The following is a 23659-nucleotide window of genomic DNA, read 5'->3' on the forward strand; positions in this document are numbered from 1 at the left end:
CTAAAAATACAAAATTAGCTGGGCGTGGTGGCGCATGCCTCTAATCCCAGCTACTCAGGAGGCTGAGGCAGAAGAATTGCTTTAACCCAGGAGGCGGAGGTTGTGGTGAGCTGAGATCACATCATAGCACTCCAGCCTGGGCAACAAAAGCAAAAAAAAATAACAAAAAAAAAAAAAAAAAAAAAAAAAAAAAAAAAAAAAAAAGGCAATCTGTTCTTCTTCCATCATGGACCCTTCTCCCTCTGTCCAGGATTTACTTGTTTATTTCTCACTAGACTGAGAACACTCCAAAGGCAGGGATCTTGTCACCATTGTATCCTCAGGCTCAGCACCTAGTGGGCACCAGTATTTGTAGAATGAAGTAATTAGTAGAAGGCCACAGAACTGGTTAGTGTCAGAGTCAGGACTCAAACTCAGGTCTCCCAACACTAGGCCCTGTGCTTGCGTTACCCATGCTTCCTTTACAGAATCGTAATCGTCTGGATGAGCCCCCAGGAACAGAAGCAGATTTCAGAGAGGAAAGGAAATAGCAAATCAGGGCAACTATCTCTGGGCCTCATCCTATTTGCACAGATAACCAAAAGGGGAGGCTGGTGGAGGGAGGAATGCCAAACCGGCCACCACCTCCTGTGGCCCTCCAAATTTGGGACAGATACATTGGTTTCCTGTGTAAGATGGATCCTCTCCAGTCACAAAGGAGATAAAGAGCTCCACGGAGGGATGGAGACATCCGTAACTCACACTAGAAAAAAAATCAAAGGATCAGTGGAAGTAGAAAAGTGGGCAGCCACTGGGGGTGAGTCCTTCTCCATCCTCAGCACACCCTGGATACACAGGGGAGGCACTATCCTCCTGAAGGCCTGAGGGGAAGGCTGGCTCCCCAGCATAGCTGGAATCCATCCAGGGCCCTAAACTGGCTGGCAGAAGGGGTTTCCCTCAGGGAAGAGGATCCAGGTCTATTGTCCTCCATTCTCTTCCTTGAGGACCAGGGTCTAAATCCTGCCACTTTGTTACCAGTTGTGTGGCCTTGGGCAGAATAATACTCATTTCACGGGATTAGGTTATCAAGATGGCCAAAGGGGAAATGTTCCCTCTCCCCCATTTAAAGCAAGAAGGAAAACCTATGGCCATTCTCATTCCACTCTAAATGAGCACTCAGAGTGGAGATTCTGGACCTAGCAACTCCAGGCCTCAAAAACCAAGTCAAACCTCATAACCTACCACCAATGCTCCTGGCACCAAAAGCACAAGAAAACCTTGGGTGGAGCAACTATTTTCAGATTTAGGGACACAGGTTAGATAGCTGGCATGTAAAAATTTTAAATAAATACATGTCCCTTTGGGTTCTCTCCACCTCCGGCCAACACATCACAAATAAATTCCACCAAGTGGTTGAGGGAATCTACTCAACCTCAGAAGCCCTCTTTTTTTTTTTTTTTGAGACAGAGCCTCACTTTGTTGCCCAGGCTGGAGTGCAGTCGCGCCATCTCAGCTCACTGCAACCTCTGCCTCCTGGGTTCAAGCGATTCTTCTGCCTCAGCCTCCCGAGTAGCTGGGATTACAGGCGTGCACCACCATGCCCGGCTTTTTGTATCTTTAGTGGAGACGGAATTTCGTCATGTTGGCCAGGCTGGTCTTGAACACCTGGACCTCAGGTGATTTGCCTAAGAAGCCCTCTTTGAGGAAGAAGAAAGACGTTTCCAGGCCATTGGATTCCAATATCCAAGTAAGGTTGATCTCACTGAAGACAAGTGAACTCGAACCATAGAACAGCTCTGCACTAACCCTTCCACTAGGCTGGATTCTGCCTTGTCCTATCCCAGCTCCCTTTCTCCTTTATGGACTTAATGAAGTGGTCAAGCAATTATAGATTTTGGCTTGGGACAAGCAAATTACTCAGGATGAAGAAATACTTTGGTGACCTCTGAGCCAACTGAGAACACAGTACAATAAAACAACAGGGCATTAACCAGGACCAAGCGCCACTCAGAGGCAAGTGCAGCTTCAAGGGCCCTCAGAGTAAGGTTCTGGGCCTCAGGCAGCCTCCGCTAGAATCCCCTAGTCCCCATTCCTGGTGGGCGGGGCTCCATTGACACCTTTCCCGGCCGCGCCTACGGGGAGGAGGCGGGGCCTGGAACTCCGGAGAGCCAATGTGGACGGCCGTGGTCACGCGCCGCCGCCGAGCAGGCCAATGGGCGCCGGGGGGCGTGTCCAGGGCCTCGGACTCAGGGCGTTTATAACTACTTGGAATGCTGCGCTTTACTGCGCGCTGTGGTACTGCTGTGGCTCCCCGTCCGGGTGCGGGACCTGTGCCCCGCGCTTCAGCCCTCCCGGCACAGCCTATTGATTCCCCTGCCGCCCTCGCTCACCTCCTGCTCGCCATGGAGTCGCTGGTTTTCGCGCGGCGCTCCGGCCTCACTCCCTCGGCCGCAGAGCTCACCCGGCCGCTGGCGGAAGGGCTGATCAAGTCGCCCAAGCCCCTGATGAAGAAGCAGGCGGTGAAGCGGCACCACCACAAGCACAACCTGCGGCACCGCTACGAGTTCCTGGAGACCCTGGGCAAAGGCACCTACGGGAAGGTGAAGAAGGCGCGGGAGAGCTCGGGGCGCCTGGTGAGTGCGGCTCCCTCTCGCGGCGCGGGGCGGGCTCGGGCTTGGCCGCCGGCGGGGAGCGGAGGAGGGCGGGCGGGGGCTCGCTCGTTGCTCGGCGGAGAGGCCAACGTGATCTTTACCGCGCTGAGCTTGCGTGGCTACCGCGTGTTGTCCCTGGCAGATGTGTCGGTCCGTGATTGCAGGGACAGTGGTCGCAAAGTTGCGAACCCCAGCCAGCAACACCACACTGCTGTGATGATTGTCAAATAAAAGGGAGGCTATGGATAGTTGGCGCGGAAAGACGAATCGTGTCGTGTCCTGGGATAAGATTAGTTGAATTTTGCTGGGAACAGACTGTTCAATAGAGTACAATGGGAAGAGGAAGTAGAAGGCACCCCATCTTAATAGGTATTTGGTAAATATGTGTGTGGTTGAATGAATGGATGAGGTGTGGAGTTCCCCAACTCCAAGAATCTGGCAGCCCAGCGCACTGGAGCTCTGGCACAGCGGGTGGATTTTGACATTTAGGTCCTTTCCAGCTCTAAAATTTAGTTGAAGTTTCATTATGATGAGTTTTTGATTCTGGAAAATGTGAAACCACGTCCACTGTACCAGAGACACCTTTCGGTTTGGGGGCCTTTTCAAGAACACGCCCTGTTACTTTGGTGCGAGTGTAGTAGTTTAGCAATCTGTGTGACCTTGGGCAATTTCCTTCATCTCTGTACTTTGTTTCCCCTTTTGCAGAACTGTAGAAAACACAGCCTGCCTCATAAGCTGCTGTGAGGATTGAATAAGATCGAAATATGAACTATATTGCTCCTGATACATAGAACTTGCAGTGAGAACTTCTGGCAGGCCAGCCCAGAAAGGATGGCAAATTTGTCAAAAGTTAGTTAGCAGTGGTTAACTGGTTCTCAAACTTGAGTTTAAAGTACATAAGAATCACCTGGGATGTTTGTTTAAAATACTTACATTCTCTGGTTCCACACCCAGAGTAGTTAATTCTGAAGGGCTAGGATAGGGCCATATAATGTATATTTTAACCAACCTTTTAGAGCAGGTGGTTTAGGCATTATTATGTTTTGCCAAATCCAGTTGGGTGCTGGTTGTGAGGGTGTGTGTGTGTGTGCGTGTGTGTGTGTGTATGGTTTGCCCTGTTGGCTACATCAGCAGTTACTTCCCCAGATTGTGTTTGCTTTTGCAGCCAGTAGCTGGTTTGAAATTCAAGAAGTCATTTCACTGGTGAAGGAGAGTGGATGTTGGAGAAAGGGATAGAGTATGGCCCCATCAATAGCACCGAGTATGTTTTTCCTGCTATTGCCTGGCACAGTCCCCAGTTGCCTGCTGCCAGGTTACAGCTATTGGGCAATCATGTACTTCCTGGCTTGCCTTTTCTTTCTTTTTCTACAAAGTCTGAAGGCCTGGTGAAGCTCCAGGCTTGAAGCTGTTGGACCCAGGCTTTTTCAGGGGCTTAGCTGGAAAATAACTGCTGGTGGCTTGTGCTTCATGCCTCTTGGGGGTGGGGAGACTGGGTCGTGGGGACTGGGGTGGCCCAGAAACTGAAAACCTGAGATTGAAGTTCAGAGATCCCATCAGGCTCTTGACCCAGGTCACTGTGGGGTGTGTGTGTGGGTGTGTGTGTGGGTGTGTGTGTGGACATGCGTGAGAGAGAGAGAATAAGAGAGAGATCTCATTTGATTCCAGAATGAGATAAACTAGCTTTCAGTTTTCAAACCTCAGTGGATTTAGACAGGGATTCCAGCTCTTATTACATCAGAAGATACTCCCTGGCCTCATGCCTCTTGCTCTATGTAGGAAGCCAAGATCAGTAGGCATGGGACCTGCTGTGAACCTCCCTGATCCATAGACCACCCAGTTCTGCAGCTGGGAACTTGCTCAGTGTCTCCTTCCTTCTTGGAGAGCGGCTGCCTGCTGTGCTAATGGTTTCTCAGTTCTGGAGCATTGCCTCTTCCCCACCCCACCCCACCCCTGCCTCTTGACTGTCCTCCGTGAATCGAGAGAGCCCTAGTATCTCAGGATACTTCAGTGGGGGAGAGGGGTGTGGGAGCTTGCCCAAGACCTCCCCCAGAATGAATTGAGATTGTTGATGGGAACTAGATTCAGAGGAAAGCCTGCTGGGTGACTTCTATCCCAATTTTCTCTCCACCTTTCTAGCATGCTTCCCGCTCCCAACCTGCCTAGATGGGATTTTCGGGGCCAGATGGGATTGGCAGAGGGGAAGGGCAGGTGGGCGGAACTAATGGAACTAACTAGGAGGGCATCAAAGGAAAAACAAATATTTGCTCTGGCTCTTCAGTACATTCCTGATATCCAAATGACATTTCCTCCTGGGACTCTCCCAGCTCCCCTGGCCACCCCTCCCCCTAAAGAGAAAAACACATGCTGGGGTCTCTGAAATGGAGTCCACCAAAGCCTTTGGATGATCTGCATGGAAGTCTTACCTTCAAGGTGCACCATGAGGGGCATGAGTCCAAGTGGATGGTGCTCTGGAGCGAGAGTGCTTCTGTCTTTTTCATGTGTTGGAGTGCAGTGCAGGATTTGAAAATGCTTGAAAATGACTGAGGTGGTCTGATTCCTTCACTGACAGAGTAGCTGAGGCCCGCACAGGGGAAGTGACTTATCCTGTAGCTGGTGAGTGGCATGCCTGCAACTTGGTCTCCTGGATGACCAAGTACTGAGTCCTAGACTGGGAGTTGGCCTTGAGATGAGCCCGGGCTTGCTTCAGTGTGCTTTGTTATTCCAAAAGTTAGCTCCCGCTGCCTTTCCCAGCGCTCCAGGCTGTGCTTCAGGTGGGAAGAGTCACTGGGAACCAACCCCCACCCTCACGTACAATGACTGTGTTGAAGGATTCAGGGTGGGTGAACTATACTGTATTCCTGGGTTTCAAACCTTGTTGGGGATGCTGCCTAGCTGAGAGTCAAGGCTGCGAGCATCCAAATCGTGGCTCCATTGCTTACCAGCTGTGCAACCTCTCTGTACCTCAGTTTCCTTATCTGTAAAGTGGGGGTGATGATCATTCCTACCTAGTGGGATTCTCTTAGGATTAAGTAAGACAGCATATGTAAAGTGCATAGCACAGTATCTGACACACACAGTGTTGTTATCCCAGCAGGGCTGGCTTTGATGAAGTCCTACCCTTCCCTTTCCTGGGAAATCCCTGTGTCCTGGAGGTCTGTCCTACCCTAAGAAAGAGTAAGGATTGTGCTGGGCTTCCCTAAGCCAAACCACTTTGGTTGCTGCTTTGTTCAAAGTCCTCGTTTCTCCTTCGGCCCCAGCTCCAGAGGACTCCTGCCTGGCTGGCTGCCAAGGGCTTGCTTGGCGGGACACTGCCCTCCCTGCTCCCTCTGCACCTGCCCGCTCAGTAGCAGGGAGGGAGGCTGCAGGCCACTCTTGTCCTTGAGCCCCAGCCAAACCACACAAGAAGGCTGGGCAGGGAAGCTCTTTGCCCAGCAACCTGGTAGAGGGGGCTGGAGGATGGCAAGGAGGGGGCAGCACAGTATGGGGAGGTGGCTCAGGCTCCCTTTGGAGCCTATTCCTGATCCCTGCCTAGCTCTCTGGCTGGTGTGGTGGGATGGTAAGCCACCCCTAGGCCCATCCCCACTCTGCCCAGCCTGGGCCAGCCCAGCCCAACCTCTCCTCTGTTATCTAAATGGGTCATCCTCCAGCTCCTTGCCCTGCCTCCCAGACAGCAGCTGCTCCACTAAACACCAGAGAGGAATCAGGGATCTTGGCTCCAGCTCCAGGTGATAACTGTGACCAGAGATGCCCAGCTTGCACCTTCTCTCCCTCCACCTGGAACCAGCATCTCTGGATCTTCTTTTCCTAAGACCTTTCTACCATCCTCTCCTGAATCCAGATCATTCCTGATCTGAGTCCCTGGGAGGGAGGCAGTGTTTACCAATTGAGCCACAGCACCTACCTCTCCAGGGTGTTGATAAAGGAGTGGGCATATTTGTATGTCTGTAAGTGGGATGGGGTGGCTGGGCGATACTGCACAGCCTGGCCTAGGGCAAGATATAGGGCATTCCCTTCTCCAGGGATGGGAGGCAGGCAGGGAATCTCCATGGCTGAGATGGAAGCTTCTCCAGGCACCATCTTTCCATCTTCCATCCTGATTGTGTCTTGATGGGTTGTGGAACCTTGAAAAATTCAGTGCGCCTTTCTGGGCTTCAGTGTGTGCTGTTTGCAAACTAGGACGAGGAATTAACCCTGCTGCCTTTTCCAATATTCAGGACCGCAGGGCAAGAAAACCACTGGGCATCCTGGCTAACACGGTGAAACCCCGTCTCTACTAAAAAATACAAAAAACTAGCCGGGCGAGGTGGCGGGTGCCTGTAGTCCCAGCTACTCGGGAGGCTGAGGCAGGAGAATGGCATAAACCCGGGAGGCGGAGCTTGCAGTGAGCTGAGATCCGGCCACTGTTCTCCAGCCTGGGCGACAGAGCGAGACTCCGTCTCAAAAAAAAAAAAAAAAAAAAAAAAAAGAAAACCACTGGGGCAGAATCAGAAATTACGCTCAAGCAGGCTACTGTGGCTGTAGTATGGGGCTCCTTATAATAATCCTTGGCTAGCACCTTCCTGGCATAGTAGCAGGTGGCCCGTTTCTGAAGAAGTTCGGCATAGAATTCTAGAGTTTGGAAGGGTGCGTAGAGATCCTGATGTGCAGATTCGTGAATGTCTCTTTCTGGTCTTTGCTCAAACCTTTCTTTCTGCCTGGAATGCCCCTGTTGTCCCTCCGTAGCCCACCTCCCTTGGCTTAGCAAACCTCACTCATCCTTCAAAATCGAAAGCAGTTTTCTCCCGGAGGTGGTTTTCCCTGCTCCTCCTGTAGGCAAAGGAAGTTCTTTCCAGTGCTCTTGGAGCCTCTCTGTGGGCAGGGACATCAACTGCCCCATTTATCACAATAGAATGGAGTTTATTTAATTGTTAGTCCTCCCACTGGACTGTGGGACTGTCCAATTTTTATCTGAATCCCTAACATCTATCACAGTGCCAGCCAGGCACATAGTAGGCACTCAGCAGATGATTGAAGAATAAATATCCTTTCATTTTTCAGATGAAGACATGAAAACCAGCCAGATGAGTTAACCAGACTTATTGTCTGGTCAAGTGACTTAAGAGTTGCATAGCTCGATAGGGACAAATAAGGACTGGATACCTGGGCTCTTGATGCCCTCTCCACTAACCAGATATTCAAGTTGACGTTATTATCATTGAATCTGGTTTTCCTTCCCCTTCTGAGTAGGGTGGCCATATAATGTACTGTCTAAACTTGGATACTTTGGAGAGTAAAAGGAGCAATGTTAGTAATTAGACCAGGACTATCTCAAGCATGTGGCCTTCCTGCCTCTGGGTGATTGGTTCAGCAATTGTTACCCTCTTTCCTTGGTTTTGGTCGTCTTATTTTTATTTTTATTTTTATTTTAAGACAGAGTCTCACTCTGTCACCCAGGCTGGAGTGCAGTGGTGCAATCTCAGCTCACTGCAACTTCCACCCCCCCGGGTTCAAGCAATTCTCGTGCCTCAGCCACCGAGTAGCTGAGATTACAGCAATGCATCACCAGGCCCAGCTAATTTTTGTATTTTTAGTAGAGATAGGGTTTCACCATATTGGCCACGCTGGTCTCGAACTTCTGGCCTCAAGTGATTTGCCCGCCTCAGTCTCCCAAAGTGCTGAGATTATAGGCATGAGCCACTGCGCCCAGCCTAATCAACATATTTTTATTCTAGAGAATATTGCCCGGCTATCTTGCAGATGAGAACAAAGGTCCGGAAAAATTAGTCCTTATAACCAAGTGAACTCCACCCGTGACTAGGAAGAAGAGGAGAAAATCTTATCTGAGCACTGCTCCCATCAGTCAAAGATCAGCAGCCCAGTGACTTAACTAGTAAATATTTGTGATTTATGTTCACCAGTAACAACTGTTGGACGCTTTCTGTATGCTGAGCTCTGTCCAGGCCTGAGCAGTTGCTGTAATTTACTTTGACAGGCCAGCCAACAGATAGCTAGAGCCCTCTCCTGTGGGGCCAGGATAGGCTGGAGAGTAGTGGCCCAACCACACCAGGGCAGTGATGCATGGCTCTTCTTGTCTGCCACCTGCTTGGGGACTGATGGAGGCCTGATGACATAACTTGTTTGCTTCCTGGAAAGTGCCAGCCGTACTGTGATCTGCTGGGACCTAATATGGATACCTGGTGGGTCCCTAAGCTACCCCCTGATACCAGAGCACAAACTTGCAGGAGGCTGGAACTGTTCAATGAGGATTAACAATTCTGATGTAGAAACATGGGCTTCTGGAGTTGAAAGAGATGGATCTTGGGGTTCAACTTGTGCACCCTCCCCTATGCAGAGACTCCTCCTAGCCCCACTAAGACCCCTTTCTCCCTTTTTTGGAACCTCATTTATTTTAGGCCTTGTCATCTTTAGAGTTCTGCCCCCTAAGCCTGTGATGATTTAGTTCACTATTGTCTCTGCGAGTACACAACTGAACATCCAAGATGTGCCTATGCGTACATCTTTTTTTTTTTTTTTTTTTTTTTTGAGACTGAGTCTGGCTCTGTCGCCCAGGCTGGAGTGCGGTGGCCGGATCTCAGCTCACTGCAAGCTCCGCCTCCCGGGTTCACGCCATTCTCCTGCCTCAGCCTCCCGAGTAGCTGGGACCACAGGCGCCCGCCACTTCGCCCGGCTAGTTTTTTGTATTTTTTAGTAGAGACGGGGTTTCGCCGTGTTAGCCAGGATGGTCTCGATCTCCTGACCTCGTGATCCGCCCGTCTCGGCCTCCCAAAGTGCTGGGATTACAGGCTTGAGCCACCGCGCCCGGCTATGCGTACATCTTAAGTTCTGAAATAGTTTTGATTATCTAGATATGGGATTTGTGTTTCTATATGATTGATCGTTTTCTCTTTATGGACCTTTATCTCCGAAGAGCTCATAGAACTTTATCCATTGTTTTATTTTAAACAAAGAATTTTAGTGAGAAAATAACTCGTCCATAAAATCTCCCCTTCAGGGAGAGGAAAAAGGGTATGGAGGCGAGAGGTGTGTGGGAATGAGCCAAGTTGTATCCAGGAAAGAGAGGTGCCTCCTAGTTGAAGGAGAATTCAAGCCCTTTCTACGCCTACCCTGGCCCCCTGCCCAATTCCAAGCCCAGGTTTTTGTTTTTGTTTTTTTGTTTAGCTCACTAGGGAGAGATGTATGGTTTGGAGCAGAAGGGGGACAACCCCATCGCATCCCCTGCAGCTGCAGCATGGGCCTCTCCAGCATCCTGGGGAGGAGGCTCCATGGTGACCATCCCTCCCACCTGCCATTGTCCTCCCTGCCTTGCTCAGGGAGGGCCTGAGAGCAGGGCCTCCCCTCTTTCAAGGATGAAGCTAGAGGGGAGGAGCAGGGCGGAGGGCACGCCATCCCTGGCCCGTTGCCGGGGTGACCGGGCCAGGGCATTGTGAACAGCTCCTCTTACGGGATTAGGGCTGTTCCGCATTCTTGTCCGATGGAGAACGCAGGCCGGCAGGGCCTGCTGCCCCGGCAAGCCAGAAGCCATTGTCTGCCTCCAGAGCCCTGTGAAAGGGTGGATTAGAGGCTCCTCCCATCGAGTAGGGGTTTTCTTTTTTCTGTCTCCCTTTGAATCTTGAGGGGAGGCAAACCCTCCTGGGAAATTGAACGAGGAGCTGTTCACCACAGTCTAGGTCTTCAGATTTCTCACAACTTGCCTATCTCCCATAAGAGGAAGACTCGTATTTACCATTTGCGTCCTTGGGCAGCACTTGCCAGGAACTGGCTGGCCCTATGACACCCCACCCCCACCCTGCTCCCGCCCAGCCCTGCAGCCTCTGAGGGCCCCGTGGCATCTCTACAGCTCATTTCATAGACTCAGAGCAGGAAAGCCCCTCCGATCTCTTAGTTCAACCTGTTAGTTTCACAGAAAAAAAAAAAAAAAAGCCCGGGGCTCTTGAGAAGGGGTGGGACTCGCCCAGGGGGACAGTGACAGACTCCCCAGGCAGCGTCTCTCCCCAACTCTGCGCCTCAGGCCCTGCTCCCTGGTGTTTTCTGGGGTTTTCTCCAGGAGCTGCTGCTGAGGAGGGTGGAGCAGAGAGGGACCGAGACCCTCGTTGGCTCAGAGCTTTGCTAGCTGCACCTCAGTAGCCCTCTTTCCATTTCCTCCTGCCTCACTCCACCCTTCCGGAGCCCACCACACATACTGCCCAGAAGGCTTAGTCCTCCTGTGGTGTTTTTCTCTTGCTGGACTAAGGTAGCAAGCCCTGAGATAACAAGCCACTGTTGAGTTGTTTGTTTCTTGTCAGGGGAGGAACATTTCTTGTCTGAACTGAATAGACTGGTGTTTGGGGGCTTTTTTTTTTTTTTCATAATTTTGGGACCAATTTTTAAAAACGTGGTAAAACATACATAAGATAAAAGTTACCATTTTAAGTGTACTGGTAGTGTTAAATTTAACGTTGTTGTAAACCAATCTCCAGAATTCTTTTCATCTTACAAAACCGAAACTATACACATTAAACAACACCTCCCCATTTCCCCTCCCCCAGTTCCTGGTAACCACCGTTCTATTAATATTTTCTGTCCCTGTGAATTTGCCTATTCCCGGTACCTCATTTAAGTGGGATCATACAATATTGATCCTTTGGTGACTGGCTTATTTCACTTAGCATAATATTTTCAAGGATCATCCATGTTATAGCATGTGTCAGAATTTCATTCCTTTTTGTGGTTGAATGATATTCTATTCCATCCTATGGACATACCACATGTAATTCATGCCTACATTTCTTTTTTTATTTTTTATTTTTTTTGAGACAGGGTCTCACTCTGTTGCCCAGGCTGGAGTCCAGTGGTACATTCATGGCTCACTGCAACCTTTGCCTCCTGGGCTCAAGCAATTCTCCTACCTCAGCACGCGCCTATAGTGGGACTACAGGCATGTGCCACCATACCTGGCTAGATTTTGTATTTTTTGTACAGACAGGGTTTTGCCATGTTGCCCAGGCTGGTTGTGAACTCCTGGCCTCAAGTGATCCTCCTGACTTGGCTTCCCAAAGTGCTTGGATTACAGGCTTGAGCTACTGCACCCAGACCTATCTCTACTTTTCTTGATGGACATTTGGGTTGTTTCCACTTTGTGGCTAGGGACTGATTGCTTATAGCAAGTGACAGTACTGGGGCAGAAAAAGCACCAAACTGAGAATCAGATGGCCAACAGTCTAATCCAGTTGTGCCAGTTAGTGACCGTATGACTGAGCACATCATCTAACCTCTCTGGGTCCCAGTTTATTCGCCTGTAAAGGGTATTGATGATGCTTTTTGTGCCCACCTCCCAAGGCTGTCATGAGGGCCAATTCATTTACTAATGCACCAAGGAGTTGTTCTGTGCCTACCGTGCATCAGGCAGTGTGCTCAGTGTTAAGAATTCAGTGGTGAGCAAAACTGGCTGGTCCTTGCGCATGGTGCAGATTGGCACATTTGCTTTACAATTCATAAAGCATCAGCCTTGCAAATGCAGGTTTTTACCTTCCTTGGCTATCTGTAGACTATGAATAAGGAGGTGACTGGTCCATATTGCTTCCTGCTGCATGGACCATGTGCACTCAGCTCAGATGAGATCTTTTTCTAGAGAAAGTGCTCTCCAGCCTCTCTGCCACCTACCCTGGTGAAGGATGGAGTGGCTTCTCTGGGTGTTCTCTGTGGCCTTTATAGCAGCTACAGGCAAACCACCAGGACCAGGGCCCCCAGAGTGTCCTCTGCCAAACCTTTTCCTGCCAAACCTTTCGCCTCATTCTCCTGCCTTCTATTCCCAGGTGGCCATCAAGTCAATCCGGAAGGACAAAATCAAAGATGAGCAAGATCTGATGCACATACGTAGGGAGATTGAGATCATGTCATCACTCAACCACCCTCACATCATTGCCATCCATGAAGGTACAGTGGGCACTTAAAGCTGGAAGTTGGGGGTCTATGTGTGTGCATATGTGTGTTCACATGTGTGTGTACATGTGTCAGAAGAAATAACATAAAGAAGTAAAAAAGATACAGGTTCTAGAGGTGGGCAGGAGCTGAATTTGAAACTCAACTGTATGACTTTGCACAGCTCATTGAATTTAGTCTCTGGGCTTCAGTTCCTCATTTATAAAATGGGGTAATCCCATCTACATCACAGTGTGGTTGCAAAGATCAAACTGTTTATGTCATTGAATGCTCCACTCATGGGAGGTACTCAAGGAATTGCAGGGTTTTTTGTTGTGATTATTCGGTTTTCCCTACTTGAATACTACCTTCCCAACCCAGTGAGCTCCTTAGCAATCTGGGGGAGGCTGAAAGATACCTAGACCTGCACCTGTCCCAGATGTGTGGGTGCTATTCTTCATGCGTCCCAAGAGCCAGATCTCCTAGAGTCTGACCTGGGCTCTGAATCATTCCTGCCACAGGGCTGGCTCCTACCGCTACTTGTCTTTCTTGGCCTCCTCTTCTCTGACATCAGTGCTGATTTCACCACTCCAGCTGCCCTCCTCCCCGTGACCCAGACAACAAAGCGAGCAAGAGAGGGTGACGAAGGAAAGATGGGGAGCCCTCTCCTACACACACCTGTCTGCGTTGAGCCTTTACATAATATCAGTTAGATGGGAAGCGAGGGATAGCAACAGGAGGGAAGAAAGGGAGCCTGTAGCTCTGCCCTTTGTCTGTCTATTCCTGGTGGGGGAAAAATAGAGCAGTCTCTGCTCTTGGGTCGTGGTCATAGAAAGATTAAGGGTAGAGCCACTAACATGGTCCTGTGGCTTGAGCCTGTCCCATGAAGAGCCAGGCAAGTGGCTGAGAAGGTTAACTGTATCTCTGTGTGCTTCCCTCAGGGAAGAGTGGGGAGATGACAAAGTATTGGTTAAGCCAGGCTGAGTGTGGTGATTGGGGTGTGTGTGTTTATGTGTGTTTGTATGTGTGTATGAAATCTGCCTTACACCCATATCTCCAGCTAGGCTGAGTGTGGTGATTGGTGTGTGTGCATGTGCGTGCGTGTGCGTGTGTGTGTGAATTCTGCCTTATATCTCCAGCTGGATCTGGGAACTGAGCGCTGCAGCTCAGGATATGACTTCTTTGGCACCTTCAGATTCAACAGACATGAGAACATCATAGTGACTGTGTGTCCCAAATTCATCCCCTTCCTGCTATAGGCTTCAAGAGATGTGAGGTAGTGGGTGTGCCTCAGTCCTGGGAACTGACCTCTAACCTAGCTGTTCTCCAAAATGTGCCCTGGCTGGCTTTTGACTCCCAATTTTATGGCACAAAGGTTGCATGCACCCTTGCAGAGATGATGAGAGCCATAGGGGTGGAGTCTCAGCCAGGCATCCCCAGGAGGCTGGGCCTCCACAGATAAGGGCCATTTACTCCTGTCCCCCTGGAAAAAAAGACAGTCCTCCTGGCCATGTATCCAATTCCCTGGAAGCTGGGACTCCTCTAGGGAGAAGCCTCTTCACTTCACTCCTTCTCAGAGCCTAGACAATATTAGCTCTGGGGCAGACCAAGCAAGCCAAACTCATAGGACCCGTTTGACACAAAGATACAGTGTCATGGACATACATGTTCTAACACACACCAGGCAGAAGGGCCAGTTTGGTGAACCAGCCACTCCCTACCTAGTCTTCAAATGGCAAGAGGGCCACTCCTACCCAGAGAGATGAGCCAGCTGGGATGGGGTGGCTGCCGGGAACCCAGCCAGTCAATTAATTACCAAATATGTATTGATTGCTTCTGTGTAGAAGGCCTTATTCATGAGGCCCTGCCCTGGATCCTCTGGATGGAAGTCAGAGATGGTGATGAATATCTCAGCTCTCCGTGGTGCTTTATAGTTCATGATCCACTTTAATATACTTTTATTCCCTCTTCTGATCCTCAAGACAGACATTATTATTGGCCTTATTTTTCAAATGTACGCATGAGGGCATTGATTATAAATATAACTGTGGCCGGGTGCAGTGGCTCACGCCTGTAATCCAAGCACTTTGGGAGGCCAAGGTGGGCAGATCATGCAGTCAGGGGTTCGAGACCAGCCTGGCCAACATGGAGAAACCCCGTCTGTACTAAAAGTACAAAAATTAGCTGGGCATGGTGGCATGCACCTTTAATCCCCACTACTCAAGAGGCTGAGGCAGGAGAATCGCTCGAACCTGGGAGGTGGAGGTTGCAGTGAGTCGAGACCACGCAACTGCACTCCAGCCTGGATGACAGAGCGAGACTCCGTCTCAATAAATCAATAAATCAATATCCAACCATAGGTACCATTTATCGAGTGCTTGTTTATGTGTCAGACCTACACCAGCTTGCTCAGCCAGCCCTGGAACTGCTGCTGACTTTTTATGTTTCTCACCCCAGCCCTGTGAGGTTGCCTTATTATCCTGCTTTTCAAATGAGGAAACTGAGGCACAGTGGTTTGATGACTTGTCCAAGATCACCCAGCAAACCTGCATTCTTACTCATGTCTCTAGAAGACATTTGCCCAACGCCACAAGGTGAAAAAGTACCAGGTTCTTGAACCAAGGAGCCTGGCTTTTCATTCCCATCTAGTGACGTCTCTGGCTTCCTGAAAGGGCAGGGTAATTTTTCAGAATTCCCAAAAGCCTGAACTTCCAAGGAGGCAGAGGGTGAGCCAGTGTCTTTGGCCTTAACTCATGGCTCCTGGAAGATGCTGAGAACTTCCAAGGCCCTTCCTCTGCCCTTATTTGCCACCGTATAGCCCCAATAGCAGATATCCCTGGAGCGGGTCCTGTCTGGTGTGGGGCCCGGGGTGGGGGAGGAGTGAGTCACCCCCAGTGGAGAGCAGTGCACTCTGGGAGGGCCTGACGTTCCTTTCTTTGCTCTGCCCAGTGTTTGAGAACAGCAGCAAGATCGTGATCGTCATGGAGTATGCCAGCCGGGGCGACCTTTATGACTACATCAGCGAGCGGCAGCAGCTCAGTGAGCGCGAGGCTAGGCATTTCTTCCGGCAGATCGTCTCTGCCGTGCACTACTGCCATCAGGTGAGCACCTACCTGCTCCAGCCGTGTTCTCAGCGGGTGGTCGCTGGGGCTCTGGGGCTGTTTTGGACCAGAGAGGTTCCATGACTTATCCAGGATCACACAGGGAGACAGAAACAGAGGCAAAACTAGATTCTGGACTCTCAGGGAAATGCTGGTGTCTCTAACTTTGAGTCCCTTACCCGGGGATAGAAGGGCCTGTGATTTCTTGCAGCCCACACCAATAAAGATGGGCATTCCCAGCCTACCTGTGCTCAAGCCCACTTGGCTCCCTTTGTGTTTACCTCAGTCTCCAGACTAGGCCCCTCATCACCTTCCGTTCCGTGGTGACCTTCCCCTGACTGCCCCCTCCTTCTTTCAGAATAGAGTTGTCCACCGAGATCTCAAGCTGGAGAACATCCTCTTGGATGCCAATGGAAATATCAAGGTGAGTCCCACTTCTTATTTCTAGAAGCCTCCCTGCCCACCCCAGCTTTTCTGCACTGTCCCCAGCCAAGTAGCTCTAAGCTCTTGGTGGATTCCTGAAGGAGCTGAGCAAGGCTGACCTTCATTGGTACTGGTAGGGACCTCAGCCGTCATCCATTCCAACACCTCATTGTGTGGATGGAAAGCTGCGGCCTCAGCTGAGGGGTGCTTTGCACAAGATCACACAACTAGTGTGTGGCTGAGCCTGGACTAGAACCAAGATCTTCTGACTCCCAGATCAGTGCTCCTTTGATGTCATAAGGGTGACAGGAGTCTAGATCTAAGGTCAGGTTTAATACAACCTTGGGATGGGCCCGGCCTGAGTTCTTCTCCCTGCCCATGTGTGTACACACTTGCATACACACACACATGCATGCTTTAATCTGCTACAATTAGCCAGGCGCGGTGGCTCACGCCTGTAATCCCAGCACTTTGGGAGGCCGAGGCGGGTGGATCACAAGGTCAGGAGATCGAGACCATCCTGGCTAACACGATGAAACCCTGTCTATAGTAAAAATACAAAAAATTAGCCAGGTGTGGTGTCTGGCGCCTGTAGTCCCAGCTACTCGGGAGGCTGAGGCAGGAGAGTGGCGTGAACCTGGGAGGTGGAGCTTGCAGTGAGCCGAGATCGCGCCACTGTACTCCAGCCTGGGCGACAAAGCGAGACTCCATCTCAAAAAAAAAAAAAAACTGCTACAATTAGATGGCCCTTTGGAAACTTCCCACAGATGAAGGACTCCAGCTCCAGCTTCCTGCTTTCTGCAGCTGCTGGATTTCCATGCTTAAGTAGTTAAATTCAGGCATGGAAAAGTTCATGTTGATGGGATAAACTGAGATCTCAGGGCTGGAGGAAGGACATGGCACCGGGGAGGCTGGCCCCTGCAGGCACCTGGGAAGGTGACGCTGTACTCTGACCCTCTTCAGAATCTTCCTGAACCCAGGCCATAGTCTCTTCCAGTGGCTCCTGACCTGTACCATAGGTGCCCTGGTACTGAGTTCATTCCCTCTTACCAGTCAATTCCCGGAGCAGGTGGGGCGGTCTTTGATGCTGACCAGAAGGGAGGGAAGCCACAGCCAGTAAACCCACATAATCGGGCACAAACATGGACAGGCATGAACTTTCCTGTCTCTACCAATCATGTGCTTCATTATGGGCTTCAACTGGCAACTGCTTGATAAGAGCCCAATAAAACCATAAACAAAGGAGCCAGGGTTTCATAAACAGCCCCTCCCCACCCTGAACACACATAACCTCTGATGGGGTGAAGAGGTGGGGAGCACGAGGGCATGGCCTCAGCCTCTTACTGAGGATAGGTGGGAAAGGGTGTCTCCGGGGAATGAGACGATGGGGTCGGGTTCTCAAGCCCTCAATATCAGATGGTTCAGGGAGTCCTGGGCTGTAACCACAGCCCTGACGTTTGTTCTGCCCTCATTATTGCTTCTGAGCTATATTGGGCTGACCCCAGGTTTCTGCCACCAAGTTCTTGCCCCGGTGTGCACACAAGAATAAGCCCTTTGCTAGGAAGGGCAGCTCAAGTCTTATGTGGTTCATTGGTTACAGGGCTTGCTTGTTCCTGAGGGCCATGACATTATCACAAGATGCTGGCTTTCCCCTTCCATCTGACTGACCCTCCTTTCCATCACTAAACATCCTTAGAACCTCATGCAGGCTCTCAGCTGGGCTAGCAGCTGCAGGAGAGGTGGGGGCAAGGAGGTCGGCATGGGAGTGTACAGTCTGTCTGGAAGGCAGATCTAATGAGCAGGAGCTCCAGGGAGGCATTGGAAACTCTAGGCTTCTAGAAGAAGGAAATGGAAGACTTTCCAAGGGATATGGGCATGAGAGAGCATCTCTGTAGTGGAATGCCACGTGAGCAAAGCGGTCTGGGGAGCAGTGAGGATCCTGAAGCCCCCACATACCTCTGCCTAGATGCTCCTTACTGACACAGCTCCTCAGGGTTCGTTCTTCCAGGGCCTGAGCTATGCTGACAGTGCTCAGTGTGGGGTGGGGGTCATGGAGACCCTTTCCTCCACTGGAGCCTGGGTTTCCCCAGGGTCCGAAGAGGGGTGGGCCAAGAGCTACAGAAAAACTCAGGCCTTGACATGACCTGTGCCCGTGTTTGATTCAATCCTGCAGATTGCTGACTTCGGCCTCTCCAACCTCTACCATCAAGGCAAGTTCCTGCAGACATTCTGTGGGAGCCCCCTCTATGCCTCGCCGGAGATTGTCAATGGGAAGCCCTACACAGGCCCAGAGGTAAGTGACCACTCTCCCCTGCCAGCCTGCCTCGGGTGTTTACTATGACTTTAGATCCTGGGAGATTAATGGGCTAGTTTTCTCATTATTCACCTTTTCAGAGCACAAAACTCAAGCCTCCCAAAAAGTAGTAACTTGCCTGGTGTCTAGCCACAAGTGGCAAAACTAGAACTAGGCTGGGCGCAGTGGCTCACACCTGGAATCCCAGCACTTTGGGAGGTCCACAAGTGGACCACTTGAGGTTGGGAGTTCAAGACTAGCCTGGCCAACGTGATGAAACCCCGTCTTTACTAAAAAAAATACAAAAATAATGGGGCTTTATGGCATACACCTGTAATGCCAGTTACTTGGGAGGCTGAGGCAGGAGAATCACTTGAACCTGGGAGGCAGAGTTTGCAGTGAGCCGAGATCATGCCACTGCACTCCAATCTGGGCAACAGAGCAAGACTCCATCTCAAAAAAAAAGAAAAAGAAAACAAAACAAAAAAACCCTAGAACTAGAACTTAGGTCTCCTGCCTCCTAGGTTAGTTCTTTGCCTCCTTCACCTTCCTCGTTCCTGGTACCTTTCCCGGCACCCAGTCCAGCCTCCCGAGAGTGACGCAGAGATGGTATCTGTCACAACCACCCCTTCCCCAGCCCAGAAGAGATGACCTGGCTATAGCTCTTGTGCTTGTGGCTGTCCCTCCCAGGGAAAGCGATTGACAACATCTCAGCCCCCTTCTGCAGCATCCCCGTCTTGGCCCCTGGGTAGGAGAGGTGGGTCATCCTCAGGTGTGCTGGCCTCTGAGTTCTCCAGCATGTACCATTTTCTCATCTGGTATGGGCATCCCTGCTGACCTCCCCTGTCTCTCTCAGGTGGACAGCTGGTCCCTGGGTGTTCTCCTCTACATCCTGGTGCATGGCACTATGCCCTTTGACGGGCATGACCATAAGATGCTGGTGAAACAGATCAGCAACGGGGCCTACCGGGAGCCACCTAAACCTTCTGGTGAGTGAGAGGGGTGGGTGTTCTTATCCAGGCCTGGGGTGTCCTTCACTCATTCCTAAGGCAAGAACTACACAGTGGCACTAAAGTCAAAAGGGCAACAGTCCATCATGGCCCATGGTAGGTTAGGGGACCGTCCACTGTATGTCCAATGTCGAGACCTCTGGGGAAGGAGGGGATAGCTTTCTTCCCATAGGGGCATGCTCGATTATATTCGGGAAGTGGTTCCTAAGCTCTCACTTAGATCTCCTTTGCTACAGTTGTCTCATTTCCTATTGCTTTTGTTCTCATCCTCAGAAACCTTTTTGTCCTTGACTATGACTTAGAAGGCAGGAAGAAGGGTGTGAGAGCCCCAGTTTACCCTGAACACAGTCTCTACCCTCAGAGTTGAATTGCAATGGAGAGAGAGAGAGGATAGATACCAACATACACACAAGGGCTCATGAAGGGGTCACAGTCCTGAGGGGTCAGAGGACAGAGAGGCAGGAGGAGTCAGTCCAGGAACTGTGGACTGGGGAGCTGTCCTGGGCCAAGGCATGTACAGAGCCGTAGGCTGGAAGGGACACATCCAACCCAGGAGTAAGCAGTGTCTTAGCTCAAAAGGGGATGAGCTGGGGACAGGGGACAGGGAGTGCCTATTCTGGGAGCTGCCAAACTGAAGCACCTGCCGTTTGTCTTCCAGATGCCTGTGGCCTGATCCGGTGGCTGTTGATGGTGAACCCCACCCGCCGGGCCACCCTGGAGGATGTGGCCAGTCACTGGTGGGTCAACTGGGGCTACGCCTCCCGTGTGGGAGAGCAGGAGGCTCCGCACGAGGGTGGGCACCCTGGCAGTGACTCTGCCCGGGCCTCCATGGCTGACTGGCTCCGGCGTTCCTCCCGCCCCCTCCTGGAGAATGGGGCCAAGGTGTGCAGCTTCTTCAAGCAGCATGCGCCTGGTGGGGGAAGCACCACCCCTGGTCTGGAGCGCCAGCATTCACTCAAGAAGTCCCGCAAGGAGAATGACATGGCCCAGTCTCTCCACGGTGACCCGGCTGATGACACTGCCCCTCGCCCTGGCAAGAGCAACCTCAAGCTGCCAAAGGGCATTCTCAAGAAGAAGGTGTCAGCCTCTGCAGAGGGGGCACAGGGGGACCTTCAGGAGCTCAGCCCGATCCCTGCGAGCCCAGGGCAGGCTCCCCCCCTGCTCCCCAAGAAGGGCATCCTCAAGAAACCCCGACAGCGCGAGTCTGGCTACTACTCCTCTCCCGAGCCCAGTGAATCTGGGGAGCTCTTGGATGCAGGCGACGTGTTTGTGAGCGGGGATCCCAAGGAGCAGAAGCCCCCGCAAGCCTCAGGGCTGCTCCTCCATCGCAAAGGTATCCTCAAACTCAACGGCAAGTTCTCCCGGGCAACCTTGGAGCTCGCGGCCCCCACCACCTTCGGTTCCTTGGATGAACTCGCCCCACCTCGCCCCCTGGCCCGGGCCAGCCGACCCTCAGGGGCTGTGAGCGAGGACAGCATCCTGTCCTCTGAGTCCTTTGAACAGCTGGACTTGCCTGAACGGCTCCCAGAACCCCCACTGCGGGGCTGTGTGTCTGTGGACAACCTCATGGGGCTTGAGGAGCCCCCCTCTGAGGGCCCTGGAAGCTGCCTGAGGCGCTGGCGGCAGGATCCTTTGGGGGACAGCTGCTTTTCCCTGACGGACTGCCAGGAGGTGACGGCGACCTACCGACAGGCACTGAGGGTCTGCTCAAAGCTCACCTGAGTGGGGTAGGCATTGCCCCAGCCTGGGCAGGCTCTCAGATGCAGCTGGCTGTACCCCAAGGGGAGATGCCTTCTCCCCCACCTCCCAGGACCTGCATCCCCACTCAGAAGGCTGAGACAGTTTGCAGTGGAGCCCTGGACAGGGCTGGATGTGGGAAGTAGGCAAATGAAGTGCGTCAAGGGTTCGGTGTCTGTCTTCAGCCCTGCTGAACCAAGAAGATAATAGAGAAAGAGAGGGGAATGGGAAGGCCCGAGACAGAGTCCACGTTGCCCATTTCTTGTGCATGACAGAGTCCAGGTTGCCTGTTTCTTGTGCACGTGGTGGGGCCACAGAGACCTGGAAAGTGAACTCTCCCAGGGCCCATCTCCTGCATCCCATGAATACTCTGTACACATGGTGCCTTCTAAGGACAGCTCCTTCCCTACTCATTCCCTGCCAAGTGGGGTCAGACCTCTTTACACACACATTCCCGTTCCTACCAACCACCAGAACTGGATGGTGGCATCCCTAATGTGCCTGAGGCATCCTGGGAATGGTCTGGAGTAACCCTTCCTTATTTTTATTTTTATTTATTTATTTATTTTTTTGAGACGGAGTTTCGCTCTCGTTGCCCAGGCTGGAGTGCAATGGCGTGATCTTGGCTCACCTCAACCTCCGCCTCCCTGGTTCAAGTGATTCTCCTGCCTCAGCCTCCGTAGTAGCTGGGATTACAGGCACCCGCCACCACGCCCAGCTAATTGTGTATTTTTAGTAGAGACAGGGTTTCTCCATGTTGGTCAGGCTGGTCTCAAACTCCCGACCTCAGGTGATTCACCCGCCTCAGCCTCCCAAAGTGCTGGGATTACAGGTGTGAGCCACCGTGCCCGACCTAACCCTTCTTATTTAGCCTGGGAGTAAGAGAACACAATCTCTGTTTCTTCAGTGGTTCTCTTTCCTTTTTCATCCTCCAAACCTGGCCTGAGCCTCCTGGAGTTGCTGCTGTGAATCTGAAAGACTTGAAAAGCCTCCGCCTGCTGTGTGGACTTCATCTCAAGGGGTCCAGGCTCTTCTGGACTCCACCTTGGACCTCAGAGACTCAGAACTTCTGCCTCTAAGCTGCTCTAAAGTCCAGACTATGGATGTGTTCTCTGGGCCTTCAGGACTCTAGAGTGTCCATATTTATTTTTTATGTTCTCAGCTTTGTGTTTTAGGAAAAGTGAATCTTGCTGTTTTCAATAATGTGAATTCTATGTTCTGGGAAAATCCACTATGACATCTAAGTTTTGTGTACAGAGAGACATTTTTGCAACGATTTCCACCTCCTCCCACGGCCCCTCCACACCCCACTCCACACTCTGAGTCTCTCTACCTAATGGTCTCTACCTAATGGACCTTCGTGGCCAAAAAGTACCATTAAAACCAGAAAGGTGATTGGAAGCAGGCCCTGCTGTTCTCTGTGGTGATTGAGGTGGGGAGGGATGGTGCTGAGCAGGTTTTTGAGCCTTCTCCTAATACTGGTTCCCCTAGGCTGCCAGGGATGGGAAGTAGAAAAACTGCCGAATCAAAACAAACGTGAGCTCAGTAGCTCTGGCCTGACCCTAAGCACACAGGTGGGAAGGCCCTGGGCCCAGGGTCCCAGTTGTTCTTCTGGCCTTTGGCACTAAAGTAGAAGTGGATTTGGCAGATTATCCCACCCTGCCCCCACCACCTGCCTGCTCCTGTCTGCTAGAGCCCTGCTCCTGCTGGGTAAAGACACCCCCACTGCCTTTATTCTCTCCCTCCTAAGAAATCCCCTTTACTCTGGTGCTGGGCAGCTTCTCCCCCCTCTGTCCTCACTGCCTGACTCCTAGAGAAAGCAAAGAATGCCTGGAATGTCCACCCCCACCATACGCCAACTCCCTCAGCCCCCTGCAGAGCATTCCCCACACGCCTGCTCCATTGAGAAACTCCCAGGCTCCGAGGGCTGGGGATGAAAGGGAGGATGAGGACAAAGTGCCGGCCAGCAGCCGGCTGGCTCTGGCTTCAGGCAGCCTCCCTCCCCTACCCGTGACCCACTCTGGTAGTCACAGGAGGCTTCCAAACATCCCCAGCTCTGGCTCCAGCCCCACAACACACCTGTCCTGCCAGCTGTCGGTGCCTGCCCAGTGGAGCGTTGGACCTCCCCTCCCGCACCTGGAGAGCTGAGCTGGCAAAGTCACGAGTCTGCAAAGGAGATGGGGAGGGCAAGGCAACTATGGGGTCAAGGTGGGAGAGCAAACAAGACATTGCTTAGGTGACACTGGAGTACTTAGGTCTTAAGTCTCTGAGGTCCTACTCAGTGCTGAAACTCTGGGCTAGACTCTGGGTAAACATGGAAAAAATCCAGGGGGCGGGTTTATCTCCAGAAGCTTAGAGTTCAGCTGTGGGGTTAGCAGTGCTCCTTTATTCATTCCTCTCATGAATCAAGCCCTTTTGTGTGCTAAGCTTAGTAGAAGACAGAGGTAATTGCTGTATCCCTGGTGCAAAAAACAAAAAATTGAAAAAACAAAAACAAAAAGAAAAAGAGATCTTAGCCTCAAGGAGGTTACAGACTAGGGGTAAGGTAGCATGCAATAAATTCAATCA

The 23659-nt window shown here is 51.5% G+C and overlaps 1 protein-coding gene across 1 annotated transcript; it reads left to right on the forward strand.

The window, feature by feature from the left end:
- Positions 1-2218: 2218 nt before the first annotated feature.
- NUAK2 (NUAK family kinase 2) lies at positions 2219-22492 on the forward strand. Its single transcript, XM_025369801.1, has 7 exons — positions 2219-2612; positions 12422-12542; positions 15477-15628; positions 15987-16052; positions 18225-18344; positions 19201-19333; positions 20013-22492. The coding sequence occupies exons 1-7, from the start codon at positions 2250-2252 to the stop codon at positions 21074-21076; spliced, it is 2019 nt and encodes a 672-aa protein (XP_025225586.1). The 5' UTR covers positions 2219-2249; the 3' UTR covers positions 21077-22492.
- The last annotated feature ends 1167 nt before the right edge of the window (positions 22493-23659 follow it).

Source organism: Theropithecus gelada, chromosome 1 (genome assembly GCF_003255815.1).
Source record: "Theropithecus gelada isolate Dixy chromosome 1, Tgel_1.0, whole genome shotgun sequence".
In the NCBI taxonomy this organism is placed as follows: domain Eukaryota; kingdom Metazoa; phylum Chordata; class Mammalia; order Primates; family Cercopithecidae; genus Theropithecus; species Theropithecus gelada.